The 15,150-nt window shown below is 46.8% G+C and overlaps 1 protein-coding gene across 1 annotated transcript in view; it reads left to right on the top strand.

The window, feature by feature from the left end:
• Positions 1 to 15,150, top strand: part of MUC2 (mucin 2, oligomeric mucus/gel-forming) — a 210,788-nt gene that overhangs the window by 28,330 nt on the left and 167,308 nt on the right. The window contains exons 7-10 of the mRNA XM_069625392.1: positions 4,609 to 4,734; positions 9,484 to 9,601; positions 12,614 to 12,752; positions 14,889 to 14,999. Of these exons, the coding sequence (XP_069481493.1) occupies positions 4,609 to 4,734; positions 9,484 to 9,601; positions 12,614 to 12,752; positions 14,889 to 14,999 (494 nt within the window). The remainder of the gene's footprint in view (positions 1 to 4,608; positions 4,735 to 9,483; positions 9,602 to 12,613; positions 12,753 to 14,888; positions 15,000 to 15,150) is intronic.

Below are 15,150 nucleotides of genomic sequence, written 5' to 3'. Positions count from 1 at the left end.
TGACGATGGGGGAGACCCATGAAGTGGATCCTCCCATTCTTTCAATGATGTCTAGTCTTACCAGGTTTTGTAGTTCCAACTCTACCTGCTTTCCGGGGTGGAAAGGAATCCAACAGTGTTTTAGTGCAGTTGGGCGGACTGTTTCATCAATGTGTAGCTTCATGGGTTCACCCTGCAGCTTGCCAATGCCTTAGAACACCATTTTCAATTTCTCATTTACTTCGTTGATGTCCTCAGCATATACACCAAAGGCTAAATGAATGATCCCTAGGACCTCTACTGCTGCCCAGCTCAGTAATGAGTGAGTACTTATGTTTGCGATGAAGAATTTGGCTTTGATTTCCTTTCCTTCATGGGCCACTTTGGTGATGAACACACCTTTGAGAGGTATTGGTTGGGTGCCGCCAAATGTGAAAATATTCACCTGGGCTTTGGACAGAGTTGGGGGCCACGGGAGGGCTTCGTAGCGACAGTTGCCGTGACGCATACTGGTGCTCCTGTATCTACGAGTGCCGGCATCTTTGCTCCCTCCACAGACACTGTGCACACGGGTTGTCTCTTTTTTTTGTTTTCATGGAATCTATGCTGGAGATGAAAAAGATCTCCTCTTCCTCCTCCTCTTCTTCTGCCAGCTCTTGACCTGCTGCCTCTTCTTCAACTACTGCCTCTTGCACCTGTCACCTCGGAATCTCACTGGGCGTCCGACTTGGTCCTCTGGGGATGGTCATGGGTGTGGGGGCTTTGCACATTCTCATGAAGTGACCCGCTGCTCTGCATTGTCCACATACTCTTCCCCTTGCTGGGCACTCCCCTGCGTGCGGAAGGACGTAGCCACACTTGGTGCCCGGCATCATGTTTTCGGTTCTCCTTGCGTTCCACCGAGGTATTGCTGGACCAGCGCCTTATTGCCGTCCCATCACGCAAACGTCCTCCAGTTTAAGTGACCGGACTGCAGCGTCCATTTTGGTGGCGCGGCTTTCTGTCAGTTCATATGATTTGCCCATTTCCAATATGCGGGCAAGCATCAGTCCTGGCTCACGCAGCACCTGGTGTCGCAGTTTCCCTGAAGCGCACCCTTGTATCAGTTGGTTTCTTACCATGCCCTTTTCATTCTCCCATGCACACATCGCTGCCAAATGTCAGAGCATGCCATAGAATTGCTTGAGGTATTCTTCCTGCTTCTGCTTGGCAGCGCACATACCAAACCTTTCGTAGTCCTGGTTTGCCAATGGCAGGAAGTGTTCCTTGAGGCAGTGCCACCTGATATGAGTCTTTGATGGGAGTGAGGGACTTGAAAATCAAGTGGACCCAGAGGAGTAGATAAGGGTCGCTATTTTGGTCTCATCATCAGTCTCGCCGGTTGCACTAAGGTACATGTCTAGCTTTTCTATCCAAAGCACCCATTTCGGTCCCAGACTGGAAGGGTTACCAGAGGTATTGAATTCCGGCATCTGGGCAAGTGTATCTTGTTGATGTGGGGTTCTTCTCCCCTGAGGGGGTTTTGCAGCATCTTGTCCAGCTGCCTGTTGATCTTCCTCCTCACTCATGGTCGCAGTTCGCACAGGCACCTCTTCCCTGAGTGGAGGCAGCAGCTTGCACCTATTGATGTACTTAGGAGCTGGCAGGGTATAGACAGCTGCTTTGGTGTATCCGCTCTGTTGTCAGCGGGGTCCAGAATGCTATAGTGTGGGTCAGTGCCTCAGTTTCAGTATGCCACCTCTACTTTTGACCAAATTCAGTAGGGATGTGGAAAAAAAAAATATTTGAGGAGAGAACAACTTTTTTTTTAATGGGGCCGTGTGGATCTGCAGGCAGTCTTTTGCCTGGTAGACATGGATTATGGGTTCCAAAAATGTCCCACATAGTGCACGAGCACTCCAAGGGTGGAGCCGCTACCGTTGGGAGCACAAAATGGAGGTTTTTGCCCTACAGCGAATAGGAATGCATCTGACAGGCGTCGTCAGGTCACCGGAGACTGTATCTAGCGTCGGAGTGCCTTTCCCCTGCCCAGCTGAATCCTCGTCGCCAGTGTTAGATTGTGCTTAGCCTGGGGACTCCACATGCAGGCCTCGCCAAACCCGTCCCTGAAAGCAACACACAGACGCAGGATGTGCTGTATCGGGCTCCCGGCACACACTGCCGTGGTGCGGGACCAGCCCCTTTATTACCAAGTGCGCGCGACGGCCTACCGTGGCCGTCGCGCGCCATGTGACCACATCACATTGGGGAAGTGTTACAAAGTGGGCATAAAAGGAGCACTGGTGTGCCTGCATGTACGGGTCACTTCTGGCACCAAGATGAAAGTCCCATTTCTACATTCCTCATAGTGTCTCCAAGCCTTCTGTTCCTCGCTGTCGGCAAAGAGTCATTGTAGCACCGTCACAATAGCTAATGGATATTGCCACTGCTGTGTTCTGAAAGAGAGGCTCTAACTACCCGTTCTTGCAGAGAGCACCCCTCTTTGAGCAAATTGGTAAAACGCTAAACGGTTCATACACAAAGCTGCAGTTAGACATTATATATTCTTCGGATATCATCTAGTCGACTAAAGTGGGGCCGCTATTGCAGCCGGCACACCATCGCGTTGCTCCGTAATATGGTGCTGTTTAGAAAAGTGTTGCTCCTCCACAAAACAAAACTGTTCTGAGTCCTTACACCTTCCGAAATAGACTCTCCGCTGAATTCTGTGGCACAAAACACGTGTTGCTTTAAATTAAAGATGAGTTTCCAGTTCAACTTTTCAAGACATGTATGCCTCTAGAATGTAGGGTGTCTGAAAACATGAAGTAGGCTGCCAGTTTTAGACCACAACATCCATCTTCCATATTTTATGAAGTCTTCCTAAAAGATCTTAGAGGCCAAAAGTGGTTGCCCTAATTACCAATAAAGCACTGCATGAATGCATGGATAAACGTCTTTTCTTAGAAAGTGCAGCTCTTCAAACTGATTTTCCTGAAGTGACTTTTGGCTTGAAGTAGTGGGAGGTCTATGGGAAATTCAGAAAAGGTGACTTTTAGAATTCCTTTGGAAAGGAGAGGTGGCTACAGAGAGTGTGTGCTATAGAAGGGGTGTGTGGACTGTAGAGCACCCACCTTCATTTGCGTTGTGGGGGGGAAGTGGAACATTTAAGAAGAATTACAGCGCTGTTTTATTGCTGGAGTATTTTAAGGCTTTTCAGAATATGCATTGGTGGACGAGGCTATGCAGGTGATCTGGGCATTGTCTTGGAAGAAGTGGTTAGAATTCATGGGCCTCATTACGACCCAGGTGGTCCGGGAACTACTGTACCGGTAAGAATGCCAGTACTGTAGTTCCTGGACCGCCATTTTAAGAGATGTACTTGCGAGTGCATGTCGGCCCGCCAGGTCTGACCTGGCGGGCAGAGTGCCACCCACGAGCACAGCCATGTTGGATTCACCGGCACCATTCTGAATGGTGCCGGTGCGTCCGACGTCCCATTTCTATTCAGCCTTATGGGGCTGAATGGGGATGCGGAGTCCCTTATTGTGGGAACCCGCAAATGGGCAATTACCGGGTCCGCCAAACTCGGCATGACCCGGTTCTTGCCCATTCGTGGGTGCCGGTAAAAATGCAACTCCGGTTTTGCTGGCACCGCTACCGCCAGAGTTGTAATGAGGCCCATGGTTACAAAGGCAAAGTTCGATGGTTTCTGTCTGATTTGCTGTCCGACAGTGGCTTTCGGCACCTTTTGGATTTGGGATAAGGAGATATTCTGAGACAGAAGAAATTTGGTGGTCATTAAGCAGGATTTCATGTTAAGGCCCACTGCTACCATTTCATTTGATGGGGGATGAAGGGGGTTAGGAGGAGTAAGTAGAGTTAATAGTGGGATACGCTTCCAACCGATACAACACGAGCATCAGATAGTATTTTGAAGGTGACACCTAGGATTTTGAACTTGGCTGTAATTAAGGTGATGGATCAACCTAAAATGGCTGCAGGAGTTTGATCAGGAGTGAAGTTGCTGTTTTATAGTGCTGAGAAAGAGTAGTTCTCTTTTGGAGATATTACTTTCATGAAGTGTCCAGCAATTTATTCTCTGATGGAGGATAGGCATCTTCCTAAGCGAGGGGTCTGCAACCTTTGGCTATCCAGAGGTTTTGGACTACAACTCCCATCATTGGTAGCCAGCATAGCCAATAGTGAGGAGTCATGGGAGATGTAGTCCAAAGCATCTGATGAGCCCAAGGATACAGACCCCTGTCCTAAACCAAAGCGTTGTGTATGCCCGTTAATGAATACTTAGATATGTGGGGGCTAGCATAGGCGAGGTAGCAGTTACAGTAGTCAGTGGTATTCAGAAGGGGAAGGAGTTCGATTTTGAACACTAAGGCTTACAGGCTAGAACCTTGGAAGACTCCACTTGAAAGCTAACAGGAAAGGACACGGCTAGCTTGGGGTGCTGAAATGAAGGGGGGGAAAGTGGCAGTCAAACCTCTTTCAGGTGAGTGCATGAGTTTTAAAACAAGCTGCGTGTTTACGAACTCTGTGTCTTTGACCCTTTTAAGAATGTTCAGACAACTAAGCCTGTAAGCAAAGTGGATTTTCATCTATGAATCAGCAATATTTTCTCTTTTTGTGTTTCAGCCAAACAATGCCCAAGGAATATGATCTTTCTGGAGAGCGGTTCCCCCTGCATGAACACCTGCTCGCACCAGGCGATCCGCTCCCTCTGCGAGGAACATCACATGGACGGCTGCTTCTGCCCTGAAGGTGGGCCCAGTGAAGTGGATGCAGGGTTTCTCACGGCTGTGTCTCCATCCTGTAGTTTGGCGTGTGTCATGCGGTACACTGCATGCTATCCTGTAGTTTGGCGTGTGTCATGCGGTACACTGCATGCTATCCTGTAGATTGGCGTGTGTCATGGGGTACACTGCATGCTATCCTGTAGTTTGGCGTGTGTATTGGGGCACAATGCATGCTATCCTGTAGTTTGGCGTGTGTCATGGGGCACACTGCATTCTATCCTGTAGTTTGGCGTGTGTCATGGGGCACACTGCATGCTATCCTGTAGTTTGGCGTGTGTCATGGGGTACACTGCATGCTATCCTGTAGTTTGGCGTGTGTATTGGGGCACAATGCATGCTATCCTGTAGTTTGGCGTGTGTCATGGGGCACACTGCATTCTATCCTGTAGTTTGGCGTGTGTCATGGGGCACACTGCATGCTATCCTGTAGTTTGGCGTGTGTCATGGGGCACACTGCATGCTATCCTGTAGTTTGGCGTGTGTCATGGGGCACACTGCATTATATCCTGTAGTTTGGGGCACACTGCATGCTATCCTGTAGTTTGGGGCACACTGCATGCTATCCTGTAGTTTGGCATGTGTCATGGGGCACACTACATGCTATCCTGTAGTTTGGCGTGTGTATTGGGGCACAATGCATGCTATCCTGTAGTTTGGCGTGTTTCTTGGGGCACACTGTATGCATCTTTCCAACATGGTGAGAACCACATCATAGTGCAGTTGCGTTGTATCCTGTACTTTGGGGGGTTTCAATGTGAATTAGGCATGCTGTCCATGAACGAGGCTGTTCAAATGCATGGACACACTGAGAAAATATGCAGAAAATGTTTTCATACTTTTACGAAGCACAAAATGTAATAGTTTTTGAGGGGAAATCTGCTGGAACTGTTCAAACATTACAAAATCTGCAGGTGGTTTTAAAAATGTCCATAGAATTTTGAAAGTCTGTTCTCATAAGAAATCTGCACTTTCTGTAGAAAAATATCTACCCTGCAAATTTGCACCCGTTCTTCAAATACATTTTTTTCCTCTGGGATTCAGGAGCGTGATTTTAAAGTTAGAGCTGTAGGTATTGGCCAACATTATTTGACACCATTAGGCACATAAACTGCTCTTTGTGTTGCTGGAGCATCAGATAAGGAGATATTCTGAGACAGAATATTCTGAGAAGCATCAGATAAGACCAAATCCAGAAGAGGAAGTTGTTTATTTATTTTTTGCATTTATTGCAGCGCACAAAACCCTTGGGTATCTAGGTGCTATTTACATTGAGGAAAGGGCAGGAGGAGAAGGCGAAGGGTGAGGTTGGGAGGTATAGAGGGGAGGCAGAGGAAGACGAGGGGTCTAGTCTGGAGCGGTGCCGCTTGCGATGAACAGTAGGATTCGGGGTTTCTTTGCATCAGGACGAGCAGTGAGACTGAAGAAGGTGCTGTATAGGGCAGAGGGCTTCCCACTAGTACAGTGATTGAACGCAGGAGCTGGAGCAGAGGAGTTGCCAAATACGACAGAGTAGTTGGACTCTGAAACAAAGGGGTCACGGGCTAGAACTCGGCGTCTGCAGCTAGATCAGGAGCTTACTCAAAGGGAATTTTATCTAGACTATGAAAACGCCATCTAGATCAAAGGATTCTACAGCTTGATCAAAGTAATCTGTACCTAGATCCGAGGAGATTAAAACTACAATAGGGGGCTCTGCATCTAGAAAGGTGTCCTTTTTTGAACCTGTGAGTTTACAGCTAAATGAAAGGAGTCTTATAATAACACAGAAGAGTCTGAAGCTCGAATGCTGGAATCTGCAGTTAGATAAAGGGAGTCAGCATCTAGATTACAAGGGTCCGCAGACTGATCATGAAGGAGTGCAGCTAAGACAAGGGTCCTAGTAATAAAACTGAGGCGGCTGGCCCGTGAATAGCACATTCCGCATCTAGAACAATGAGTGGGTATGAAGCTAGCGGAAAAGGAGCCTCGTGGTAGAACACAGAAGTGTAGGCTACACCTAGATGTGGGCTTGCCCAGAGGATTGGGCCCCACTCAGACCAAGTGATTGGCTCGATCTTGATTCGAGTGTATTACCTTTGCCTTGCGGGGTCTTGGAGGGTAGGCCCAATTTCCTTGTCCCACTCCTCACAACCAGTCCTTGGCCGGAGGCAAGAAAAGAAGCCTGTTGAATCGGATCTATGTGATCACTGCGATGGCCGAAAATGGCGACTTTTTTTTTTAACCATTGACACAACATATACATCCGGGGGGAGACCCCCGCTCCCACCATATTAATATTATACTCTAACCCCCCCACATATATATGTGGTGTAAGGGGGGGGGTTAAAAAAAAAAGTTGCCATTTTCGGCCATCGCAGTTCCCAGGTCGACATTTTTGTATGATTCCTGTTGAATCAGTCTTAAAGATTCTAATGGTCGAGGTCTTTGCCCTTTTTCCATCATCTCTTTAAGTGGATAATTGACCATTTTCGGTGCTGCAAGCCCACCACGAAACCCCTTTGCCCCCCAAAAAAGCAACAACTTGTAGAAGCTTTTCGTGCCCCTCGCCATCACATGCATAAAATGACAGGGCAGGCTGTCCCGTTCATTACTCACCTGCCCCACAGCAAAAAAAACACAAAGTGTGCAGTGGCAGCTCCCCATGTTCCTACCTCACAGCACCCAGGCTGAGAAAGGCCTCCGGTGCTTTTGCCACTGCTAGCATCCATGCCACTGGCAGTATCCAATGTACATGCTGCCACTGTTCCCTAGGCTCAGCTCAATGGGGGTTTGGCTCCCTACCTCCCCCACCACTAGCTTCACCCAGGCCGGAGTGCCGGCATTTAGAATATGGTTGGGTAGAAATAGAAGTGAGAAGCCAGAGGCTAAAACAGAGGATGCTGAAGGCTGATGGTAGAACTGTGAAATATGAAGCTTAAAAAGCAGGTTTGTCTATAACAGCAGGGCCCGAAGATGGAGAATCAAAGACTAAAAAGTTCAATGGCTTTTCCTGAATGAGAACATGTTATTCAAGTGAATCATCCATTGGGTACAATGTGAAGTCAGGAGAGGTCATCTGAAACTAGTGGGTCAAAGCCTGAATCAAGAGCAGTAGAGTCTGATCCTCAAATAGGTCTCTCAGAAGACATAAGAAGTCATAAGGGTGTAATAGGAAGTCAAGGACGGTCACAGGAAGGCATACATAGCCACGGGGAGCCACAGGGGACCATAGGATGTCGTAGGGAGCCATATGATATGAATTCCATTAGCATAGATTTATTCGAATACCATTTCCCCATATGTGATTTCACATAATCCATTTCCCCAAAAATGAATCCATTTCCCCAAAAAATATAGGGGAAATGGTATATCTCTAAGGCATATTAAGTGGGATAAGGGTATAAGTTAGGGTGGGGAAGGGTTAGGGAGAACGGGGGTCTCCCCTCGCATTAAAAAAATGTGGTTTATTTCTCCATTAGGAGAAATACATTCAAAAAAATCACATAGATCCTATGAATTCACAGGAAGTTGTAGAGCGTCAGAGGATGTTAGCTTGAAACTCGGTCGCAAGACCAGGGTTGTTTAAGGTAAAGCTGGGTAGTCTGGGAATATATGAAGTGGGCACTAAGGTAAACAGTGGAGTCAAAAACTCGGGCGAGATTTTTCAGCCTTTTACAAGAGAGAATCACAGAGACTCCCCCCCCCCCCATCTCTTCCCTGTTGAGCCAGTGGCAGTCCAAGGGTTCAGTGAAGTGCCCCTCAGTCTTTTGGTGCAGCAGTTCTCTTTGCAAATGAACAGAGGATTCAGGTAGACAAGTGCATCCTGAGGTTTGAATAAGGCAGCCTAAGGCAAGATCATGGCAGCCTTGGGACTAGGAATTGGTTCTAGTGAAGCCTGATTCTAAGTGACCTAGAATATAATGTAGATGAGCTTTACACCGTATAATTGTGATAGCTAGTAATGTCTAGTCTGAATCTAGAACATGGGTTTCCTAGTCTGGAACATGTGTGCTTATGTCTTGAATAGGTATGTTTTTCACTTCAGTTCGTAGCGTGGCAATTAAAAGCAAGGACAGGTCGATTTAGACCACAGGTTTTCTGTTTCTTAAATTAGATCAGACTGGTGGATTGCTTTGAGAGTATACTGATGCCGGAAAAGGCATTCTGGAACTAGAAAAGGAGGCGGCCATAATAGCAGAGTGTCCGTCACTCATGCCTGGAACCACATGCAAAAGCAGGGGGCGTGCACTGGGAATGTTAACATTTTACTATATCATTCCACGTACTTTATTGGCATGACAAGTCGGAGAGATATTGCCAAGGTAAATACAATGATACAGAATTGACTCTGTTGTCAATTACCTTTCCAGGGTGCCTCCTGGGCAATGCTGCATGTTTGTCCCTTGTGTGAAATGGCTCAACTGGTTTCAGGCACATTTTACAGTCACTTCAGCTGGTGCCAGCATTTCCTCAAGGGCAAAGCTGAGCATTTCTTCTGCTCTTCCCAGTGCATTTTTGGAATGTCTGTCTGTGTAGACATAGTTCTCACTGTCTTCTCTATATTACCTCACAATGTGAGTCGGAGATGTCCAGGCCGATCTCAGTCGGAGAAGAAATCAACGTTTGTCCATTGTCGTAGGACACTATAGAGGAGTGCATTGTATAACAGCCATAATGCACTAATCACAGAATGGTAAGAGCTTCCCACTAAGGGTTTCATTGCTTTTCTTTCCAGGAACTGTAGTGGATGACCTTACTGGATCCGGATGTGTGCCGGTGAGCCATTGCCACTGCAAACTACATGGGACGCTTCATGCTCCAGGGCAAAAGATCATCAACGAATGTGAGGATTGGTAAGTAACTTGTGGTGACATTGCCCTCCATGCTTGGCCCGATGACTTGAACCTATCTGTTTGTCCCTGTCTCTCTGCATCCCATACTGAACATCTCAAACATAAGTGCCTCAGGGGCAAAGAAGCGAGGGAAGGTGGCGCAGTGCACTCAAGAGCAGATGCGAGAAGTTGACGCAGTTACTTAGACCAATCTTAACTTATAGCTGCAGAAGGAGCATGGCATTAGTCAGAACTAGACTCCGCAGGTCATGACCTTGTGAGTCCGTTGATATCATTGTCAGGGACAAGGACCAGATACTGTCTATTGCTCATTTGCAACTATCCCTTGGGGCACATTTTCCAGCATGGTCAATGTTTTGGGATGCTTGTGGTCTCGTGCAGAAGGGATGTGACTAAGCAGTTTGGTCCAAGCCTGATTTGCATATGGTCTCTCCCCTTTTGTAATGGCTTGGCAGGAGAAGAACAATGATCTGGGGGGTCGCCCATCACCCCCTTCCAGCCATCGCGCCTTTTGTTTCGCTAGACTCTGTCTTATCGACAAAATTCGGACATGCCCCCACCGTTGAACAAAGAGTTTGCAGGAAAGCATTCATGGCAAAGGTTATTTCCGTGCAAAAGGATTCATTTTTAATACAAATTAAGTAGTTAAGATTTCCATTCAGATGGGTTATAATGTTGTAGGTTTAACTACTTTTAAATAGTGCTCCTGGTTAGTACTACCAGATACCTATTCTATATATAAAACCGGCAATCCTAGGGGGGAGGTCTGACATCTCAGCGTGCGCTGGGTGGAACACCAGTGGCTAAACGCAAGGAAGGCTCGATGAACGGGTGACATTTTTAGTCTCATAAACAAATAAGGAGAATTTATTTCACATAACATAACAATGAAATGAGACCAATACACGACATGTTACCAATTTTTTTATACTGCGCCACATCACCACTGTAGTAGACTCGCAGCTCCTAGGCTTAGAGAAAAGGTGCCATGTTGTGCCTCCACTGAGGGTTCAAGTAACATGTCGTGAATCATCAAAGAAAGAAATGCCGTCAAAATCTATCAAAAAGACCCTGCACACAGCATCAAGATTGGATCTTGCATTGCAAAGTGACAGCACTTTTTACATTTTAACTATAGTTTGTATCAAGCCCAGAAAAAAATAAAACACAATTTAATACATATTTGTAGATTTCAGGTGACCTTCAAAGGAAATATAGAGGCATATTTCAGGTTGAAGGCCCATAAGGACATTTAATCACACACTCACAACACTATATTTAAACAATGTTAAAGATATCAGATGCTAGCAGACATATATGGTATGGGTAACATTGCCATACAACTCCGAGTGAGTTCACGTTTTTTATAAAACTATCTTAACGCATCCTCTGGTGTTTAGAAAGTGTTGCATTTGTATTGAGCAAAGAGCTTTGCACTAATGTCTAGATGAAGCAATGGTGAACCAGGCCTCTCTCTAAAAGAAATACACTTGGTAGACCTTTGCTGATGTTACCTGCTGGAGAGAGCACATAGGCCATTCTGAGTGAGGAGGCCTTTCCCAGAAGGCACACAATAGTGTTATCAATTCATTACCTTTCAAGCAGATGAAACCTGGATTCAGGGAGAAGCAGATGCCTCGCAGAGGACCACAAGATGCATAGCTTGTTCCTCTGGCTTGGGAAGCAGGTTGAGCCTGTCTTATGTCAAGCACTTGCCCTTTCACAGGCAAATACAAATTGTGATATCTGACCACTGGGCATACATTGCATGGACCTCCTAAGATCCATGCCTAGGTGCGGCAAACATGGGGTTTAACAATAGGGAAAACCTTGAGCAAAGGGACACTTGATGGCATTGCTTACAATGCAATTGCCAGTGTGGTGCACAGGTACATTTAATGGGATGGCCTACAATGCTATTGCCAGCATTGGGCATGGGGACATTTGATGGAATTGCTTACAATGCCATTGCCAGCACTAACCGTGGTATCTCTTTCTAGTGGGATAGAATGGGGCAACACCCGCATAACTAGGAAATGACTATCCTTTGAAAGTCCCCTTCAGGGATCCCCAGCATCATTAAGCCAATCCTAAGGTATCAGGTAATATTATCCCCACCAATAATATCGCCATATATTTGGTTGTGGGGTAAGGCCATAGGCAATATTATTACTGGGGATATTTTATGGGGTTATTGGGACCAGGGGTTGTGGGGGTGTCTCCCGCTCCATTAAAAAAAAATATTGGGGTTGCAGGGTGTCCCCCGCAGGTTCCATGGCTTAATATTGCTGCAAAAATATGGCAATATTTTTGTATGGTGATATTTTGGCGGGGATATTAACATATGGAACCAATCCTAAGAACACTGGTAGGGTGCAAGTAAGAAGACAGAGGTGGGGACACATGACTAACACTAAGATGGATGATATGGTGAGTGCAGTCGACAGTGCAAGCAGTGGAATTGCTCAGGAGTGGACTTGGAACCAAAAGAGGCCCTGGAAATAACGTTCAATGTTGGCCCCATATTATACATGTTCAGCAAGTCCAGCCAGTTTTCCTATGAGACCATTTGATAATATGAGACAAAGGAGACCCAGGGTGCAGAGTCCTACCAGGAAATCTCCAGTGTGCCCACTAGGCCAGTCCACCCCTGGAACTGCTTCTTTCATGAAGTTCATAGGCTTATCTTGCTGTGAACTTTTTCATGAGTGGGAGGTGCTTTCTTCACAGGTCTACACACTTCAGATCTTTTCCAAAAGCCTTAGAACATACGTTCCTACCTTGAGACATTTCTCTCACCTGAAGTTTTTATGCTATGAATGACATCCTGGGTCACTTATTTATATAGATGGCCCGAAGCATGTCGAGTCGGCCACTTGATTGTGCCAGCGGTTGCAAGAACAGTCATTACTTTGGAGGGTGAGGATTGTGGGCACCTGCTTGTTGTCATATACCAGGCCTTGTACTTCACTCTGCTGGAGGACTATGACCAATCTTGTCCTGTTCTTCCAGTGTCTGCAATTCTGGCAAGTGGATTTGTAAGAGTCTTCCCTGTCCTGGGGTCTGTTCAGTGGAAGGAGGAGCACACATTTCGACCTTTGATGGGAAGAAGTACACCTTCCATGGAGACTGCTACTACGTCATATCTAAGGTAACCTGCTTTCCCTTAGAATAATTTGAGGGCTGCTCTCTGCTGGGGGATGGCACAGGAGGTAATAGAAATGCAAATGGAAACCTATCTGGAGCTGTTGATAAACAAGTGTCTGGGTGGCTTTATGGTCTGATGGTATGAGAAGGAACTTTTTTGAACAGATTACTAGTCCCGACACTTCCCAGGACCATTGGATGCAAATGGGACATGCCAGAGTATCCACTGGGCATGGCCACAGGCAGTCCAGTGGAACGCAGACTTCAGTGGAAGGAAAGTGTTGCCCAGTTTCCCAGAAAATGATCAATCACTAGGACCAACATCCAGAGCACTGAAGGGGCACCAGATGGATTTTGAACAGCTGCACGCACTCCCCCCCACACCTCCATGACGTCACGGAGACACAGTGTGCTCATGCTGGATCAGCATTGTGAACAAACACATGATTCACTTTTGGGCTTCCTAATGAAGAACCCTCTTCCGCCCCACCCCCCCCCCCCCAAGTACATCCTACTCCACCCCCCAAGTACATCCTACTCACCATGATAAATAAAACTCTTCAAGGGAGCCACACACTCACTCACACACATAAATGTTCTTGGAGTCATAGATTTTGGGCTTTTGGAAATGAAAGACTATCTTTAACTTGCACAAGTTTTCCAACTTTTCTCTTATTAGACAAAGCAAAGGCTGGGACATAGTGAGTGTGAGTGAGTGTAATGGGTCGCTTATAGAGCTCACACTGAACCAAGATTGCCTGTTGGTGCTGGTCATCAACACAGGGGCCATGTGGCGGTGCCTTTTATTGTCTAGTGAAAAGATGGGCATTTAGAGGTGTCCTGAAGCGTAGGTGTTTGGGCGCGACCGTGATGTCGAGAGGAAGAAAGTTGCAGTGTCTGGATCCTCAGACTGAGAGGCATGCTCCGCGAGCGGCACTTTTGAACCTAGGATTGACCAGAAGGCTGGTATCTGATGAGCCAAGGAGTCCAGAGGACTGATACATGTTGTCAGAGAGGTAAACAGGGGCATGACAAGGAGGAGTTCAGGAATCAAGCAGAGGACTTCAATGAGGCCTTGGTGCTTGATATAAAGATGTGAGTGCAGCAGAGATGTTATGATGTCTTCATTGGCCCATCACTAATCTGACAGTCGCATTCTCGGAAGACTGAAGATGGACAAGAGGGCGTCGGTGAAGCCCGGCATACGGAGAATGACAGTATAGTCAGTACAACTGTGGCTTAAAGTTCAAAGGGAATCAAAGGCAGAAGAAATGTGAGTTGTTTGAGTTTGAAATACATGCTCTCTTTTGAGATCTGGGAGAATAGTGACACGAGGGTGCCTATCAAGATGCCCCCATTTCGTAACGGGGATTTCCTGGGAGCAATACTGGATAGAAAGAAGGGGGTGGTAGCAGTAAAATGCATCTACAAGGCAGACACGTGATGCAGATGTCATGGAAGGCCATCAGAGGCATAAAGGGGGAGAAGGGCGAGGGACATCCCAGATGACATGCTGAATGGAGCACTGCTAGCATTGGACACAAACAATAGGGTCCATGTTACAGCACCACTGCAAGAGACATTTTGCTTGTTATTAACATTAAGACAACCATTCTCCTTGAGCAAAAAAAATATTCTTTTAATGCTTTTTGCAGCAGGCCAAAGTTTGGTCTGCTGCAATGGGTAATATTCCGTATTAGCACCAGGGCAAATTTAAACCAGCTGCAAAATTGCTTTCTTGAAAGAATGCATGCTTGCACGAGAGTATTTTTTGCCTCGGTGCTAATACTGTTCTGAATTGCACTTGCACCCCTTTCTGTAATCTGGACCCACTTATTTTCCAGTGTTGAGAAATCCGGTGTCCGGAAGCAGTAAGGTAAGTGGGACTCCTGTGAACTTAGGCAGCCTTACCTCCACTCCCTCCAGCGGGCAGTGAAGAGGATGATTGCAGCCTTTTCTCATGGCCTCCATGCTTTGCCGTACTCCCACAGTGTGCTCTTTGACCAGCTTTGTACCCACTAGGCTGGAGAATGGGCGATGGATGAGTTTGCCGAACATCTTTCTTCTAAATTGATTTGCCATGTGGCAAGTCACTGCTTATTGATAAACACTGTCCTCATCCCACTTCCTATTGTTGCAGGGAATGACAAATGAATCCCACATTATCCTGGGTGAGCTGACACCCTGTGGGTCCACACACAGACAGACCTGCTTAAAGACCGTCGTCCTGCTGACAGACAACAAGAAGAACGTAAGTACTACGGTGGGGATTGGAACATGCGTGCCATGTTCATGCAATAGGAGGGGTGCCTGGGTTCTATTACCACTCCCCTTCTCTTCCCTTCCATTCCCTTGCCTTCCCACTCCTCTCCTTTTCTTTCCCCTCCACGCTCCTCCCATCT

Source organism: Ambystoma mexicanum, chromosome 11 (assembly GCF_040938575.1).
Source record: "Ambystoma mexicanum isolate Mex_15411 chromosome 11, UKY_AmexF1_1, whole genome shotgun sequence".
Classification (NCBI taxonomy): Eukaryota; Metazoa; Chordata; class Amphibia; order Caudata; family Ambystomatidae; genus Ambystoma; species Ambystoma mexicanum.
This window is presented reverse-complemented; position numbering and strand designations above follow the sequence as displayed.